This window comes from Nomascus leucogenys, chromosome 4 (assembly GCF_006542625.1).
Source record: "Nomascus leucogenys isolate Asia chromosome 4, Asia_NLE_v1, whole genome shotgun sequence".
Lineage (NCBI taxonomy): Eukaryota > Metazoa > Chordata > Mammalia > Primates > Hylobatidae > Nomascus > Nomascus leucogenys.
In genome coordinates this window covers 47,644,340-47,663,530 of record NC_044384.1, presented here as the reverse complement: position 1 = coordinate 47,663,530, position 19,191 = coordinate 47,644,340, and the positions used below count along the sequence as shown (strand labels likewise).

General features: G+C 37.8%; 1 protein-coding gene across 5 annotated transcripts in view; it reads left to right on the top strand.

Annotated features, from left to right (window-relative positions):
• Window positions 1-18,557, top strand: part of RNF138 (ring finger protein 138) — a 42,357-nt gene extending 23,800 nt beyond the window's left edge. For 4 of the 5 annotated variants that reach the window (XM_030810610.1, XM_030810611.1, XM_003261958.4 and 1 more), the window contains 4 exons: window positions 9,938-9,994; window positions 11,405-11,516; window positions 13,666-13,773; window positions 16,262-18,557. In XM_030810610.1, the coding sequence (XP_030666470.1) occupies window positions 9,938-9,994; window positions 11,405-11,516; window positions 13,666-13,773; window positions 16,262-16,330 (346 nt within the window). In that variant the 3' untranslated portion in view covers window positions 16,331-18,557. The remainder of the gene's footprint in view (window positions 1-9,937; window positions 9,995-11,404; window positions 11,517-13,665; window positions 13,774-16,261) is intronic. The other variant, XM_030810609.1, reaches the window with a different exon arrangement.
• Window positions 18,558-19,191: the final 634 nt, after the last annotated feature.

The following is a 19,191-nucleotide window of genomic DNA, read 5'->3' as shown; positions in this document are numbered from 1 at the left end:
TGAAATTTTTATTCTAAAATGTCATGTAAAAGTGAAACCAGGTGCAATGCAGTTCTATTTGAGTCTCATTTCTTTTAAACAACTAGATTTGGATTGATTTGTATCTTACCTCAGATTTATGTACATTAAACATTTTTATGAAATGTATTTTACACAGAAAAATGGCCAAAATGCACTTGTGGTTTAAAAAAAAAAAAATGGTAAACATCCAGTTACCTATTAACCCGGGTCAAGAAAGAACATTTTTCAGAACTTTAGGATCTCTATGTGAGCTCCTGCCCATTTGAACCCTATACTCCTAGATGCAACCTCTATTCTCTTATTTGGATTATTCGTTCCTTTGATTTTCTTTATGTATCATCACCCATGCATGTGTCCCTAAACAATGCATTGTTAATTTTGAAAACTTCTGTAGTAAGCACATACATAACTGTAAGGAAAGACAATATTGCCACTATTATAGAAAGGTTCCCAGGAGACGGTATGTTAAGCAGTCTCTAATATTTTAGTAGCTTTTCATTTTACATATTGCTAATTTTTAGTAACTTAACTGCCCTTAAGCACCTCATGTTGATCATACTACATTAGGCGTCTTCCCTACTCAGTTGAAATTTCTGGTAAAGATCTTTAGTGATTGTCTGGTAAAGATCTGCAGTAATTTTCTGATTGCCTAGTCTGAAAAAACTTTTCAGGTTCTCATTTTACTTGACTTGTTAGTGTCAAGGAAATTTGTTTGAAAGTTGTTGCTCTTATAGTTTTTTTTTAGTCCTTCTGGGTCTCTTCATTTCTATGTTTTTCTTATTGTTGTACTTCTACTTTATTGTAATTTCGTATCTGCTTTTTTACCCAATAGATTGTTCTTAAGTGAGGGGATGGTGTTTGTCTTGTTGAGCATATCTCCAGCTTTTAATAAAGTTCTTAGTATACATGATTGTAATCACACTTTTAATGACCAAATTTTCTTAGCAGGAGACAGGCCTTCCTCCCCCTTACTTCTTAGATCCACTTGGTCATAGACACTTGATTCCTAATAGCAATATTCCTCATCTGTACTTTTATTTTATCTCGTCACTTCCCTAGCTCAGGCCCTCATCATCTCTCACTCGAACTATGATAATAGCCTTTTGGCTGGTAGTTATCGTCTAATCTGTTTCACATTCTATCACCAAAGTAATATTAATGAAGTATAAAAGACAAAATTCTGGCTGGGCGCGGTGGCTCACACCTGTAATCCCAGCACTTTGGGAGGCCAAGGTGGGCAGATCACTTGAGGTCAGGAGTTCAAGACCAGCCTGGCCAACATGGTGAAACCTTGTCTCTACTAAAAATACAAAAATCAGCTGGACGTGGTGGTGCGTGCCTATAGTCCCAGCTACTTGGGAGGCTTAGGCAGGAGAATCACTTGAACCTAGGAAACGGAGGTTGCAGTGAGCTGAGAGCACACCACTGCACTCTAGCCTGGGCGACAGAGTCAGACTCCGTCTAAAACACACACACACACGACAAAATTCTTTACACACACACACACACCACACACACACACACACGACAAAATTCCTTATTCCAAAGCCCTTTCTGATCTGGCCCTTTCCTCTCTTTTTATAGCCTTTTTTTCTTGGTTATCCATCATTGTATCACATGCCTTAGCCATGTTGATTGATTTGTTCCCTCTCTTTGCCATTCTTGAAAAACAGTATGACTGTGGTTAAAAATGTAGGCTTGGAGCCCGAGTGCTGGGTTCAAATTTCAGATGTCACTTACTAATTGTATTGCACTGTCAAGAAACTGCTTCAGTTGTCTCATCTGTTTAAGGAAAGGTATGAGAGGTAATGATGATGATAGGTCCTCATTGGATTGAAGTTAATAAATAAGTTAATACAGGTAAAGAAACTTGAATAGTACTTTGCTTGGAAAATGTTAGTTCTTCCTCATCATCATCATTGTCACTCCCTCACCTCCACACTTTTGCCAGTAATATCCCAACCTGCATTTTGCCAGCTGATTGACTTTTTTCTTCTCCTTGAAGACTTAGACCAAGTGTTAGCTACTCAGTAAAATCCTTCCTGAGCTCTAGAATTTCTTCTTCTTGGTAGAACTGTTCTTTATGCTATTAGATCTCTAAACTTTATTGTATTTATTTATTTCAGCCTGTCTCCTCACCTGGAATGAGCTTTTTAGTCTTATTTATTTCTATATCCTATGCAGAGTTCTGATTGCAATGGAAGAATGGCGTTTGTATATGGATTTTCAGTCAGTAAGAAAATTGGCAAAGGAAGGAAAAGCTTTTTTTTTTTTTTTAATTTTTAAATTTATTTTGTTTGTTCTATTTTGTTTTTAGACAGGGTCTTGCTCTGTCATCCAGCCTGGAGTGCAATGGCGTGAACGTGGCTCACTGTAGCCTCGACCTCCTGAGCTCAAGCAATCCTTCTGCCTCAGCCTCCCATGTAGCTAGGACCGTGGGCGCATGCCACTACGTCCATCTAATTTTTTGATTTTTTGGGGTTGGGGGGTAGTTTTTGGTGTTAAACACATTGAGATAGGGTCCTCAATTTGTTGCCCACGCAGGTCTCGAACTCCGGACCTCAGGTGATCCACCTGCCTTGGCCTCCCAAAGTGCTGGGATCACAGGCATGAGCCACCACGCCTGGCCAGAAATGTTTATTTTTATTTTTAATTTATTTATTTGTAGACAGAGTTTTGCTCATCGCCCAGGCTGGAGTGCAATGGTGCGATCTCAGCTCACTGCAACATCCACCTCCCAGGTTCAAGTGATTCTCCTGCCTGAGCCTCCTGAATAGCTGGGATTACAGGTGCCCAGCACCACGCCCAACTAATTTTTGTATTTTTTGTAGAGATGGGGTTTTACCATGTTGGCCAGGCTGGTCTCGAACTCCTGACCTCAGGTGATCCACCTGCCTCGGCCTCCCAAAGTGTCGGGATTACAGGCATGAACCACTGCACCCAGCCAGAAATTTTTTTTTTTTTTTAATGGTAGGAAAAATAAGATATGATCCATGGTATACTCACGATCTGAGCAGGAAACAGTGGGCTCTAATTATGCGATTTGAGGAGAATTTAGTAAAGGGACTATTTTCAAAGAGTAGTATGTTAGGTACACTATATAAGTAGGGTATAGGAAGCCACAAGGAATAATGGTGTGCTCTGGGTCTACTGAAAGCAGGAGAGAGGAGGAAATAGATACCAGAACCTGAAGAAGAGAGCTGAATAGAGCATGGCTATGGAAATTCTTAAAGTGGCATTTGCATGCAACTATCTTTGAGTAGAAAAAAAAATTGCAAAATAAATCCATAGATCATTTCACTAATTCATACTGTTTATTATATGTTCTGAAGTGCTGGACACACTCCACGTTATGAATATACAGGAATTGGTAAAACAGACATTATTATTTCCATATATCTAACTGTAAGCTTATAACTTCCAGTTGAGCCATCTAAAATAATCTGTGTCACTTTCATTCATATCATTCAGAGTAGTACTGTTTACCATAAATTAGTAAATATTGGAGGATGTTTTAGCAAAATTATTGCATTGGTATGGGGTAGTTTCTCATAATAATTAGATAGCAGTGCTAATTTTACTAAGGCCATTCCTATTTTATACCAAAATTCTTCTGCTAACATAAGATTATATATTTTTGTTTTCTTTAGCCACAGGAAGTGGGGAGGAGGAGGGAAGATGAATGTAATCATTAAGATACAGAAGACATTTCAATTTTATCTTCCTTGGAAATCATTTGGTCTGTTTTCAGGCTGTTCCTACTAATCTTGACTCTTTGTAAACATTAGTAACTGGATATCAGTAGGCTCATACAATTTATTTCAAATACAGCTCTTCACAAAAACTAAAAAAAGAAATTACCAGCAGTCTTTTATTTTTCCTAATAAATTTCTCTCCAGATTGTTCAATATTTTAAGTGGCTAAATAGCTAGGAAGAAATCTGGCATAGTATTAAAATGTTCTTTTTCTTGTTTATAGGCATTCTTCATATATTCTGGATAATAATCCTTTGTTATGGCTGGGTGCAGTGGCTCACGCCTGTAGTCCCAGCTTTGGGAGGCCGAGGTGGGCAGATCACCTGAGGTCAGGAGTTCAAGACTAGCCTGGCCAACATGGTGAAACCCCGTCTCTACTAAAAACACAAAAATTAGCCAGGCATGGTGGCACACACCTGTAGTCCCAGCTACTCAGGAGGCTGAGGCAGGAGAACTTCTTGAACCCAGGAGGCAGAGGTTGCAGTGATCTGAGATCTGGCCACTGCATTCCAGCCTGGGAGACAGAGCAAAACTCTTTCTCAAAAAATAATAATAATGCTGGGCGCAGTGGCTCATGCCTGTAATCCCAGCACTTTGGGAGGCTGAGGTGGGTGGATCACTAGGTCACAAGTTCGAGACCAGCCTGGCCAACATGGTGAAACCTTGTCTCTACTAAAAATAGAAAAATTAGCTGGGCGTGGTGGTGTGCGCCTGTAATCCCAGCTACTCAGGAGGCTGAAGCAGGAGAATTGCTTGAACCCAGGAGGCCGAGGTTGCAGTGAGCTGGGATCGTGCCGCTAACACTCCAGCCTGGGCAACAGAGCGAGACTCCGTCACAAAAAAAGAAAATAATAATAATAATCCTTCGTTACATGCATTGCAGATATTTTTGTTTAGCCTTTGGCTGGTTTTGTATGGTGTCTTTTGACATAGAAAAGTATTGTATTTACATGTATATGTATATTCTTTAATTTTCTTTTTATATCATGCCTGAGAAATTTTTTTTCTACATCAAGGTTATAAAAGATATTTTCAGGCCGGGCGCGGTGGCTCACACTTGTAATCCCAGCACTTTGGGAGGCCGAGGCGGGCGGATCACGAGGTCAGGAGATCGAGACCACGGTGAAACCCCGTCTCTACTAAAAATACAAAAAAATTAGCTGGGCATGGTGGCGGGCGCCTGTAGTCCAGCTACTCGGAGAGGCTGAGGCAGGAGAATGGCGTGAACCCAGGAGGCGGAGCTTGCAGTGAGCCGAGATTGCGTCACTGCACTCCAGCCTGGGCGACAGAGCAAGACTCTGTCTCAAAAAGAAAAAAAAAAAAGATATTTTCTTCTTAAACTTTAAAAGCTGAGCTTTTCACATTTATTTGGGTTGTATAATGTGAGGTAGGGAAAATTTTCCCCATGTGATAAACCATTTGTTTTGGTACCATTCGTTGAGGAGTCGGTTCTTTGTACTGATTTATAATGCCACTTCTGTTCTACACATCTCTGCATCCTGGTTTTTTTTGGGGGGGGGAGGGGGGGCAGTAGCAGGTGATCCATTGTTCATTCCTCTAGAAATATGACCTCTCTCATTTTACTATTTATTTTATTGAGGTAGGGTCTCGCTATGTTGCCCAGGCTGGTCTCAAACTCTGGGGATCAAACAGTCCTCCCGCCTTGGCCTCCCAAAGTGTTGGGATCACAGGCATGAGCCACTGTGGTGCCTGGCCTCTTTCTCATTTTATTTTATTTTATTTTATTTATTATTTTTATTTTTTTGAGACAGAGTCTAACTCTGTCTCTCAGGCTGGAGTGTAATGGCATGATCTCAGCTTACTACAACCTCTGCCTCTGGGTTCAAGTGATTCTTCTGCCTCAGACTCCCGAGTAGCTGGGACTACAGGCATGTGACACCACGCCTGGCTAATTTTTGTATTTTTGGTAGAGACAGAGTTTCGCTATGTTGGCCAAGCTGGTCTCGGCCTCCTGGCCTCAGGTGATCCGCCTGCCTTGGCCTGCCAAAGTGCTGGGATTACAGGAGTGAGCCACTGCCCCCAGCCTCTTTCTCATTTAAAAAAAAATGGATTAAAAGTTCATTTAAAACATGAGTAAATGTTTTATATCTTTTTCTAGTAAAACCTTATAGTTTTTGTTGCTATAAGAATGAGCCCTTTTTTCCTGTTTGATAATCTAATTAGTTATTACTAGAGAGTAGAAATATCAATTGATTTTTATGTTAATCTTGTTTTCAGCAACTTTAATGATTTGTCAGTTGTAATAGTTCTAATCTGGCAGTTCTTATAATCTACCTGTTGATTCTTTTAGATTTATTGTATAGAAAATCATTATATTTTCCCATAGTTTTGTCTGCTTCTTTTAAACCTAATGTTCTATATAATACTTGATGTATTGCATTGAATAGGTTTTCTATTCACTGTTAAATAGCAGGCACCTTTTTCTTGTTCCTGATTTTAGTGGGAATACACCTACAATTTTACAAATAAGTATAATATTTACTATAGTTTTTTAGCGTAGATCTTTTAGTTTTACAGTTTATCTGCTCCATGTCGGTATTACCCTGAATTTAAGATTTCCCCATTAATAGTTTTACTCAAATCAGAATCATGTGTGAAATTAAAAACATATATACATCTGGCTAGAGTTCCAGATATTCTGATATCTGGAGTCTAGGCATTTGTATTTTTAAAAAGCATTGTGCTTACTATTTAACATTGGATAGAGATCCTATTGAATGCAGTAAACCAAGTGTGATATAGAACATTAAATTAAAAAGCAACAGACATACCTATAGGAAAATAATTTTTTGCTTTTTATTATGGAGATTGAATTTTATTGGTGTTTCTGTATCTGATAAAATCATAAGTTTTTTAAAAAATAATAATTTGCTGTCAGTAATTGATTTTCTATTGTTGAACCTATTCTGAGCTAAATGAGCAGGCATGATACAACAGCCCAGGCATGATACAAGGATGACTAGGAAGAACTAGAATGATGATGATGACAGTAATAATGGAAAATTGAGAGTTATAAGGGTAGATAGAAGGGAGAACGTGTTTAAAAAGGGCATTAACTTTGATATTAAATGCTTTAAATCAGAAGTTTTGTGATTGCATTACCCTATCAGTAAAAGAATTGAGTATGTACCCCCAGTGTTTGTGTTTATTTAAAACTGCATAGTACTGGCTGGATTCGGTGGCTCATGCCTGTAATCCCTGTACTTTGGGAGGCCAAGGTGGGTGAATCACTTGAGGTCGGGACCAGCTGGGCCAACATGGTAAAACCCTGTCTCTACTAAAAATACAAAAATTAGCCAGGCATGGTGGCATGGCCGGTAGACCTAGCTACTCGGGAGGCTGAGGCACGAGAATCACTTGAACCCAGGAGGAGGAGTTTGCAATGAGCTGAGATCGCACCACTGCACTCCAGCCTGGGAGACAGAGCAAGACTGTCTCCAAAAAAAAAAAAAAAAAAAAAAGGCAGATCCAAATGGAAGATGTATGCCATAGGATAAAATAAAAATTTTTTCAATCCTGGCCGGGTGTGGTGGCTCATGCTTCTAATCCCAGCACTTTGGGAGGCCAAGGTGGGCAGATCACCTGAGATTGGGAGTTTGAGACCAGCCTGACCAACATGGAGAAACTCCATCTCTACTAAAAATACAAAACAAGCCGGGTGTGGTGGTGCATGCTGGTAATCCCAGCTTCTCAGGAGGCTGAGGCAGGAGAATCACTTGAACCCGGGAGGCGGAGGTTGTGGTGAGCTGCGATCGCGCCACTGCATTCCAGCCGGGGCAATAAGAGTGAAACTCCATCTCAAAAAAAAAAAAAAAAAAAAAAGTTTTAATCCTATTTTCTATTTTTTTTTTTTTTCTTTTTTTTTGAGACGGAGTCTTTCTCTGTCCCCCAGGCTGGAGTGCGGTGGCGCGATCTCGGCTCACCACAACCTCCACCTCCTGGGTTCACGCCATTCTCCTGCCTCAGCCTCCCGAGTAGCTGGGACCACAGGCGCCCACCAACACGCCCGGCTAATTTTTTTGTATTTTTTAGTAGAGACGGGGTTTCACCGTGTTAGCCAGGATGGTCTCGATCTCCTGACCTCGTGATCCACCCGCCTCGGCCTCCCAAAGTGCTGGGATTACAGGCTTGAGCCACCGCGCCCGGCAATCCTATTTTCTAAATATAAAAAGGACTGTTGCTGAAATTTTCATCTTCCCCAATGATATTATAGCTCTATAAACTAATTAGAAGTTGTTACAGTATTTTTAAAGGGCACATTCAAAACCCAGTGATTATATTAATTTGGAAGATTTTTTAAGCTGGTTAGAAACATCTACCAATTTTAAATGTATAGGTATGAGTTGTTTTTAATTGGTGACACATGCTGTTTTTGGTAACAAAATCATGTAACACTCCCTTAATAAATGCACTCTCCATAATTTGACTTTATTTTAAAGAGCAGGCTTTTAGTTCCAGAAAGGTGCAAATAGTAGTTTAATAGTCTTCTATTTAGGTTATGTACTTTTTTTTCAGACCGAGTTTCACTCTTGTTGCCCAGGCTGGAGTGCAGTGGCACGATCTTAGCTCACTGCAACCTCCGCCTTCCGGTTTCAAGCGATTCTCCTGCCTCAGTCTCCCGAGTAGCTGGGATTACAGGCGCCTGCCACCACACCCGGCTAATTTTTGTATTTTTAGTAGAGACGGGGTTTCACCATGTTGGCTAGGCTGATCTCGAACTCCTGACCTAGAGATCCGCCCGCCTCAGCCTCCCAAAGTGCTGGGATTACAGGTGTGAGCCACTGCGCCCGGCCTGGGTTATGTATTTTAACAGTGAAGTTTGCTTGCTTGCTTGGGCTATGTGTGGGGAGATAACATTGTTATCTTCACAGAAATGAACTGAGTGTCATTGGAATGGTGCCTTTTCACTGCGTACACATTGTTGTATATACGTTTATTATGAAAGTAAACAGAAAAGAAAGATCAGCTGCTAAGTAGATGATATGGTATTCCTTGTCTTTTTATAAAGGAAAAATGAATAACCAGTTTAAGTTCAATGTTTTAAACTCTGAGATATAGAACCAACCTGTGTTGTACAATTTTTCTTAGCCACTACCTAAATTATGACCATGTTAAGATTTCTACTGTTGAAAGACATTGCTTTTATAAAATTGACCACATTGGGCCGGGTGCAGTGACTCATGCCTGTAATCCCAGCAGTTTGGGAGGCTGAGGTGGGCGGATCGCCTGAGCTCAGGAGTTCAAGACCAGCCTGGCCATCGTGGCGAAACCCCATCTCTACTAAAAATACAAAAATTAGCCGGTCATGGTGGCTCACGCCTGTAATCCCAGCTACTTGGGAGGCTGAGGCAGAAAAATTGCTCAAACCCAGGAGGCAGAGGTTGCAGTGAGCCGAGATTGCACCACTGCACTCCAGCCTGGGCGACAGATTGAGACTCCATCTCAAAAACTAACTAAATAAATAAATAAAATTGACCACATTGATCAAATTCTGTAGCACACAAGTGACAATCCCTGTATGGAATACTTACTCTTCCCTCCTCTGATATTCCTCTGATATTCCATATGACACATGACTCTCTGGCATATGGTAAAAGTGGAGATGTTAAGTTGTTCTATATATTAAATGTTAGTGAAGCCTGGTTTCTTTCCTTTTTGGAAATAAAATACAAACATAGCGAACATTTACATATTTTCTTAAATTACTCCACTTTGGAGGGCATAACCTTATACCATGTCCTAGTTTCAAGTAAAAAAGTTCACAAATTCTTGAGTCTACCGTAGCATTTAAAACCTTACTAGTCTAGGTAAAGGTAGAGGAATGGGATTTAAGGTAATTCTGCAAAATTCTGTATACTTCTGTAACTGTGCATCAGTTAATTTTAAAGAACATGAATAAGAATCTAGTAAGCAGTCAATTTATTTAAAAGTAATTAATATTGTAATTATTTCATAGTTCAGAACCATTTGAAGTTCAAGTTTTGTTTTTTCAAGGACCCAATAGGAAAAAGGAATATTGAAGTTCAGACTTTTTAAAACAAATTCAAACTAGTCTTCTTCATTAATGGTTCAAGATAATGAACCTTTAGTGTGTTTTCATTACTTCGAGGTATTAACTTTTTCTCCCTATGCTTCTTAAGCAATAGGAGTGAAACATCCACATCTGATAACACAGAAACTTACCAAGAGAATACAAGGTAAGCTTTTGAAAAATCCTGCCACTTTAGCAAGTAATATTTATCACTTATCAAATAGCTTTTTAAATTAAACTTTTTTTATTTTTTTTATTTTTTTTGAGACGGAGTCTCGCTTTGTTTGCCCAGGCTGGAGTGCAGTGGTGCAATCTTGGCTCACTGCAACCTGCGCCTCCCAGGTTCAAGTGATTGTCCTGCCTCAGCCTCCCAAGTATCTGGTATTACAGGTGCCTGCCACCATGCCCGGCTAATTTTTTTTTTTTTTTTTTGAGACAGAGTCTCGATCTGTCGCCCAGGCTGGAGTGCAGTGGCGCAATCTCGGCTCACTGCAATCTCCGCCTCCCAGGTTCATGCCATTCTCCTGCCTCAGCCTCTCCGAGTAGCTGGGACTACAGGTGCCCGCCACCACGCCCGGCTAATTTTTTTGTATTTTTAGTAGAGAGACGGGGTTTCACTGTGGTCTCGATCTCCTGACCTCGCGATCCGCCCGCCTCGGCCTCCGGCTAATTTTTATATTTTTAGTAGAGACAGGGTTTCACCATGTTGGCCAGGCTGGTCTCAAACTCCTGACCTCAGATAATCCACCTGCCTTGGCTTCCCAAAGTGCTGGGATTACAGGCATGAGCCACCACGCCTGGCCGTAAATTAAACTTTAAAAAAAAAAAAAAAAATCAGTTACATCATTAGGCATAGTGTTTGAAGTTAGCAGTTTAGAAGTAGAAAATGCAGTTATTGCTTTTAAGAATCACATTAGGTTAGAAAAGTTTATTCTCTTTCACTGTGGTCAGGTTTCTTCCACACATGATTTAGGTAAAGTTGTCTGTGTTGAACTGTCCCTTCCTGAAGTTCAGAAGTATTAAAACTCAGTGATGCTTGATCCTCAGAATGTTTTCGAGTATTTCATTCTCATGATCAGTGCTTTTGTTTTTTTCCTTTGAATTTTGGATGTTGGATTCCTAGGGCCTGGTATTTATTAGAGATATGATATTGATGGAAGTCTTTTAGAAGTTTTAAGTTCCTAGATAAAAGGTTTGCAAAATGTGGAATACTACAGAATATTAAAAATTTTCAAGGGACATGAAATGACAGCTATTGGCATCAAACAAACGACTACAATTAAGTTTGGACCTAACTACATAATAAATGGAGTCAGCTAGGTTTTTGTTTTTCTTTTGGCCTAGAGGCACCATGAAAAAATTTATTGAGGACACTAAGAGTACTGTAAACTGATATTGGGAACCTCTGTAATGCATCATTTCCTGAGTACATATGTTCAAAATGAGAGAATCTTTAAATAGTCTAATAATTATAACTTTTTAAAAAAATGTATAGTGATTCCTCAAAAAATAGGAGAGCGTTATTTTTGTGTTATGATTTTGAATTAAGTATGTTTCATTTAAAATTGTTTTATAGTTCTTCTGGTCATCCTACTTTTAAGTGTCCCCTGTGTCAAGAATCAAATTTTACCAGACAGCGTTTACTGGATCACTGTAACAGTAATCACCTATTTCAGATAGTTCCTGTGGTAAGTACATATGTTTAAGACAGTCTTCTGCTTAGAATAAAACATGCTGTTCTATTTATTTCACTTCATGTATGCAAGGGAAAGTAGTTGATTTACATTTGGTTGTGGCATTATCAGTAAGGTAGATTTTTGTCAACAAAGGATTGATGACTGTGAAGCAAAATGAGATATTTAAAATTGCAGTAACTCTCATTATAAAAAGGGAGATGCATAGTGTGAGGTAATATAGCATAGTCTGGAGAATAGTGAAGTAATGAAAGATGAACCAGGAACTCATTCCTGCGCAGTAGCACAACCTGTCTATTGAGGCCTCAGTTACTTGCTCTGTAGATGGCAGACAAGTAGATCTAGTCAGGTAGATTGCTGTAGGTGAAAATACCTATAAGTAAGAATAAAGTCAGTAGGTATTTTTATTGTTTTCTTGCAGCATATAGTATGTGAATGCATAAAGCAAGGAAAGAAAAGAATTAGACTTTGTATTTGATGCCTACATATTTTTTATGACATTTTGAGGGTTTGTAAGAAAATGGTGAGAGCTTTTTGATAATGAGGGAGATAGAGCAGAATTCAGGATTCCAACATATAATGATCCTAGAAGTGTTTCACAGGTAAGTTATTTCAGCTGTGAATGGAACAGGAGAAACTGAGCTGGGAGAGATACTTCCCTTTCAGGTGAACATTTTGATATATAAATATTGTCTTCAGAAAGGAGAATAGGAAGGAAAATGTTATCAATAAGAACTGTAGATATTTCTAAGCTGTTTTAGTGAGTATGCTAGGAAAAGTTGTGAAAGAATATGCTTCAGGACCGGGCACGGTGGCTCATGCCTGTAATTTAGCACTTGGGAGGCCCAGAGGGGAGGATTGCTTGAGCCCAGGAGTTCAAGACTAGCCTGGGCAACATAATGAGACCCTGTCTATTTTAAAAAAATAAATAAATAAAAAGAATATGCTTCAATAACCATTGAGGATGACCTTAAGCTCTCACATACCACCTAAGAAGGCGTACTACCTACTTTGCTTGTTAGAATGGGTTCAGTTATGCTTTTTTTTTTTTTTTGAGACGGAGTCTTGCTCTGTCGCCCAGGCTGGAGTGCAGTGGCGCAATCTCGGCTCACTGCAAGCTCCGCCTCCCGGGTTCACGCCATTCTCCTGCCTCAGCCTCTCCGAGTAGCTGGGACTACAGGCGCCCGCCACCACACCCGGCTAATTTTTTTTTTGTATTTTTAGTAGAGACGGGGTTTCACCGTGGTCTCGATCTCCTGACCTCGTGATCCGCCCTCCTCGGCCTCCCAAAGTGCTGGGATTACAAGCATGAGCCACCGCGCCTGGCTCAGTTATGCTTAAATAGACAAATACAGTGCCAAAGATGTTCCAGGAAATCTCGCTCATATTTAAGATTTTACTTAGTTTTATATTGGATTACCAAATTTTTATTCATTTCTGCATAATATTTGATATATCATAAACTTTGGCGAGAGTTTAATTACTGAAGGTTTTTTGTGTGTTATTTCAGTTATGTTATCCATTCACTTTTTAAGATGTACTTTATTTAAACATAAGGATATGGCTGGTGTGGTGGCACACGCCTTTAATCCCAGCACTTTGGGAGGCCAAGGTGGGAGGATTGCTTGAGCCCAGGAGTTTGAGACCCAGCCTGGACAACAGTGAGACTGTGTCTCTAGTTATAAAAAAAGAAAAGAAAAACTAAGGATACAATTTAAAGTAAATTTTCCAGTTTACTTCATTTTTATTTTACTTACAAATGAAATAAAACTAATAATAATTATATGGTTATTGTGTAGATCAAATGAGATAATATATTGGATATATTGCAGGCAGCCAGTTAGTGATAACTGTCATTACAGTTGGTATTAAAAGCTAGATGTGATTTTTCTGTTGAAACATTTGTGTAATAAGAGATTTAAGGAATAGAATGTCTAAGATCTCTCTTACTGTGTTAGATTAGTGTCATTTTTGTCTAAGGTAATTGATTGGGAAATGATCTAGTCATGGAACTTGGCCTTTAAAAATGCTTCTCACGTAGATATTTTTGGTAACGTATCCCTGTGTTATTTTAATACTCAATAATTGTATAATATTTCATTGTTTTTATTATTTTTTGTTTAAAACAATCTGTTTCTTATAGACATGTCCTATTTGTGTGTCTCTTCCTTGGGGAGATCCTAGCCAGATTACCAGAAATTTCGTTAGTCATCTAAATCAGAGACATCAATTTGATTATGGAGAATTTGTGGTAAGTGAATTCTTCAAGATTAAGAAAGTACTGTTTAAATATTAAAGTTAAAATAACTTTTTTTTTTTTATCTAGATTTAAATTTTGTGGCAAGCTGTTGTATCTTACTGGATGGATTTAGAGCAAGTTCTTAGGTTTTTAATAATATTGGTGAACTTCAGCTTGTACAAATGGTAAAAATTGAGTTTACTCTCTACCTCCTGTACTAGAGAGAGAATAGAGGAACAACAAGCACCCAGATTAACAAAATGATGATTTACATGAAAACTCTGTCTAGATTTAAGGGAAAATTGTACCTACAAGAGAAGTAAAATTGGTACAACATATGGAGGATATATTTCTCATGTAGTATAAGTTGCTTGTATTATGCTAGAAATCTTAGATTTCTCACATCTAGCATGTAAGACAACGTTTTTAAAAATGAGGGAGCTTAGTTATCAGGCAAAGCTAGGTTACAGAGACTAAGAATGTAAGAAAAGTTATATAATGTAAAAATGAATTCGTAAAGCAAAATGGATTAATTTCTACTTCTAAATATGTGATGTACTTTTTTTAATTAGGTGAAAACCTGTTTTATTAATTATTAAATTGCATTTTATTCAACTTCGGTTTAATCAAAACTTTATTTAAGATTAGTCCTGACAAAGAATGGCTATTTGTTTTCCAGTTTAGGTAAGCACAGTGACATGAACAAAATCTACATTTTTGTCTGCCTTCCAGTGTTGAAATTACATCATTCTTGTTAAATGCTTTTTAAATTTTGTAGAATTTGCATTATTTAGCCAATTTCAAAATAAAAATTCAAAATATATGTAAAATTTAGATGTGCTTTATTGCTTTAGCAATTTTATGAAGTAATTCTAGATTATTATTCTCATTGTAAGAAAGATTGCTATGTAATGTATTTGGAAATACAAAAATTTGTGAACCACTTTTGATCCAACCGTCAAGTTGTTTTACCTTGCCATAGAAAAGTAGGTAATCTAGGCAGGGCACGGTGGCTCACACCTGTAATCCCAGCACTTTGGGAGGCCAAGTTAAATTAGCCGGGCGCGGTGGCTCAAGCCTGTAATCCCAGCTCTTTGGGAGGCCGAGGTGGGCGGATCACGAGGTCAGGAGATCGAGACCATCCTGGCTAACACGGTGAAACCCCGTCTCTAGTAAAAATACAAAAAATTAGCCGGGCGTGTTGGCGGGCGCCTGTAGTCCCAGCTACGCGGGAGGCTGAGGCAGGAGAATGGCGTGAACCCGGGAGGTGGAGCTTGCAGTGAGCCGAGATTGCGCCACTGCACTCCAGTCTGGGGGACAGAGCAAGACTCCGTCTCCAAAAAAAAAATCAGCCGGGCGTGTTGGCAGATGCCTATTAAGTCCCAGCTACCCGGGAGGCTGAGGCAGGAGAATGGGCTGAACCCGGGAGGCAGAGCTTGCAGTGACCAGAGATCACGCCACTGCACTCCAGCCTGGGTGAGAGTGCGAGACTCCGTCTCAAAAAAAAAAAAAGAAAAGTAGGTGATCTAATTATTTCAGATTGTTAAATAGAGGCCTTGATTTTAAAGCAAAACTCATAGGGCATAAAATTGATAGCAATATAATTTTTAAAATTAAGGAGTAGTTTTATAACGGATTGAATAAGCTGTAGGCTTCGTGTTATGGTTAAGAATTTATTACTCAGCTGGGCACGATGGCTCATGCCTGTCATCCCAGTACTGTGGGAGGCCGAGGCGGGTGGATCACCTGAGGTCAGCAGTTCAAGACCAGCCTGGCCAACATGGCAAAACCCTGTCTCTACTAAAGATACAAAAATTAGCTGGGTGTGGTGGTGCGTATCTGTAATCCCAGCTACTTGGGAGCCTGAGGCACAAGAATTGCTTGAGCCCAGGAGGTGGAGGTTGCGGTGAGCCAAGATTGCGCCACTGCACTCCAGCCTGAGTGACAGAGCCAAACTCCCCCCCAAAAAAATTTCTTACTCACCTCATAATTCAATAAATGCTTGTTTTCTTAAAATCAGTTTACTGTCAGATATTTGGCATTACTTTCTAGTTGTGTATTATGATTGACTTCACTTGTATTTTTCATTTTTTATTTTTATTTTTTAAAGAGACAGTCTCCCTGTGTTGCCCAGGCTGACCTCAAACTCATAGGCTCAAACTATCTTCTGCCTCAGCCTCCTGAATAGTTGCAACTACAGGCGCATGCTTACCCAGCTTTCCAGTTTACCACATTTTTTATGAATGACTTATAATGCATTATAACACTCAAATTTTGTTCTGTGATGATCCTGTTTGTTATTCTTGAACAGTTACAACTGAACTTAATTTCTTATTAAAGTTCAGGTATTCAAATCTTGTATCTTAAAAGATACTATTATATATGTTGTACATAACTGTCCTGAGTGTGTGTAATGTGTATCAAGATGTCTAATATATTGGGCAAAGTATTGAGTAGTTGAGTATGACTTTCCTGTTGACATGAATGTTACTGTTTTTAGAATCTTCAGTTAGATGAAGAAACCCAATATCAAACTGCTGTTGAAGAATCTTTTCAAGTAAACATCTGAAGGCTGTAGACATCTCTGCATCTTTGTACCTGCAAGTGCCATCTTTAAGGGGGAAACTACATGAAGTCACCGTTTCAGTAACTTGATGTATATATTAATAAAAGTAATTCAGTCATTTTAGTTTTTGATTGAAAATAAAGGTAGGGCTTCTAAAAACTTCATCTTCTTGATAAAAGTGTAAAAAAGATGTTTCACTAATGTAACAGTGAAAGAGAATCCCTGTTGTACTTTATCTTTTTGTAATATTAAATATTCTTGAATTTTTCATTATGTTGCTTTTGAAATTTGGTGCATTCCTCCCATTTATTATTGTACACATTTAACACACAGTAGCAAATTTTGAACGATGTGATTGATATAACCTAACAAATCTGAGCCAGTTATTAGAGTTGCAGAATAGAAACTTGAAGTGCTAAATGGAATAATCCAAAGGAAATTTTTTAAATGCAGATTCTAGCTGAAAAATTCAACTATAAGAAAATTGTATTTATATAACATTTACTATTTTTGAAGACTAGTGAGATTTCTGTAATAATTTTAATTCTTTAAAAAGTGAAAGCTTGTTGTAAAGATATTTTCTTTTTGTTATTAGAAGGAAATACAAAGAGAAAAATTTATTTCTTTCATGGGCATTTGATAATTTCAGTTTTTGATTTGTAAGCCTAGAATATACTAAGCTGAATAACAGCTCTTTGGCCTCAGAATTTTCAGTAGCCAGTATTTCTGAGTAACTAAGTCGAAACTCTTATTAGAAACTTTCAGTTGGTGATATTATATTCTAGAAGATATAAATGAGAGGTTTGGCTTCATCTCAGTTTAGAAATTTATTCAAAGCTAAAGATGTATATGCATATATACATATACTTTTGTGTGTATGCAGTTTGTCAGGTTATATATAGAATTTCTATTAAGGATTTTTTAAATGGACAAGCAATAGGGGGTTGAAGTGTTTATCTGATTTGTTTAAAATTTTGTGTATCACCAAATTTTTAAAAAGTGATAGTCACAGTGCTAAGTGATCTAGTTGGCTGCTATTACACCTTAAAACTTGAGTTTACACACACACACAATTACCTGTTCATATGGTGCTCATTTGTTATTCTCAAATATAATGTGTAACCGTGATATAGTGAGAAAGATTCTACCAACCACTGTTTCACTACTTTTTAGTCAAAATTGGGTATGTTCTTAATATTCATTAGTGAGAATCAAAGTATTTTGTAGAAGGCCCAAGTCACAGAATAAAGGACTAAGAGTGGATTTGCTGACATTCCATACTAATATACATTGTTTATGCTTTCTTTAAAATAACTAAAAGAACATAAAAGAGAATCTCAGAAGTAGTTTGCTGCTAATGTATACATATATTGTATAAAAAGGTATATTTTGGTTTTGTTAAAACCCTTGTTGACTTTTCTACACTGAACATTTTTTTAACTTGATTTAATAAAAATGTTAATTTTGGAAGTGGAGTTTTGTAAAAACCTTTTTCAGTCAAATAAATAGTAAAGACTTTATGGATTGTAATAACAACCACAAGAAAAGCCATACATCTTAATGAACATACGCCTTTGTTCTGTCATTTTAAAGAGTGATGTTTACTATGTGTGTGCTTGAGCATTTTCTCTCAGTTACATGGGTGTAATTTAAAAAACAGCTCCTTTTTAAGAGACTTTTGACCATAGTGTTTTCCACTTGAAAGCAATAACTTTCATAGTTTCTTTCAAAGTTTAATACATCCAGTATGTCAAGTTAGTTAAATCGTTCTGGGATTTGGGAACTTCTTTAAAGGAAAATTGTAGTAGAGGTCATCTTGATGGAATTGTGTTTTAAAGTTTTGTGAATGAGTTAAATATCATTCATTGATAGTCTTGTGTGTCTCACATACCAGCTTTTTCATAAGGAAAATACTGACTTTATTTGCTTTTATCTGAGAATTTCTCAGTATGAAAATGATTGTTTAAAATTTCCCCTCTTTTTGTCGGTGAATAGGGATAGACTTTACACATTTAATTTATGGAAATTTATGGGGAAAAGTTTTTATTTTTAATATTACTTACAGCTGAGTCAGGATTAAAGGAGGGAATTGTATTGATACTCCAATACCTAAATTTCACAATACCACTTAGGAAAGCTATTTCAACAAATTACAGTTTGTTTTGTTGTTAAACAGAGTCTTATTTGAGATGTATTGCTTTATTTTTCAATTAAAAGTGGTTTTCTCCTACTTGTGTGTCTAATTAAAATTTTGTCTGGAGGCAAACATTTAACTCTCATAATTCACACTGAAAGACATGTAGGAGATAACCCATTGCACTTAAAAAAGTGGATAAGAAAAAGCTACCACATGCTGGTGCTATATGCCAGATTTAACTTTATAAACCTATTTTATCCATTTTGAATGTTAATCACCTTATAAAGCAATTTTTATGAAGTGTCCATGGAGCAAGATTTTCAAGCCCTGTTAGCTAGGCAGAAAGCTTAATTGCTTAATAAACACTTTTACATGGAGATATTACTTTTAAGTAAGATATCAGGGTTATAAGACTATATTGCCAAATACAATATCATATACCTATGTGCTGCTTGGTAAGTATTAATTATGATCTTCAATACATCATAACTTCTACAGAAACCCCTTACAGCTGCTACTCAAACCCCTTGTAGAACTGTGACTTTTTAGCATACTGTGTAGAAAAGGTGTGACCCAGAAAACCTAAGTACACATACTATAAAACTCATAAGAGACATATAAGTAAAGCACTCATTCCATGATACCACTTAGTGTATAACATAATTATCTGTGCAGTACAGTTTTGAAAAAAGATGGGGAAGGGGGGTGAGTTAAAGGGGGATACAGG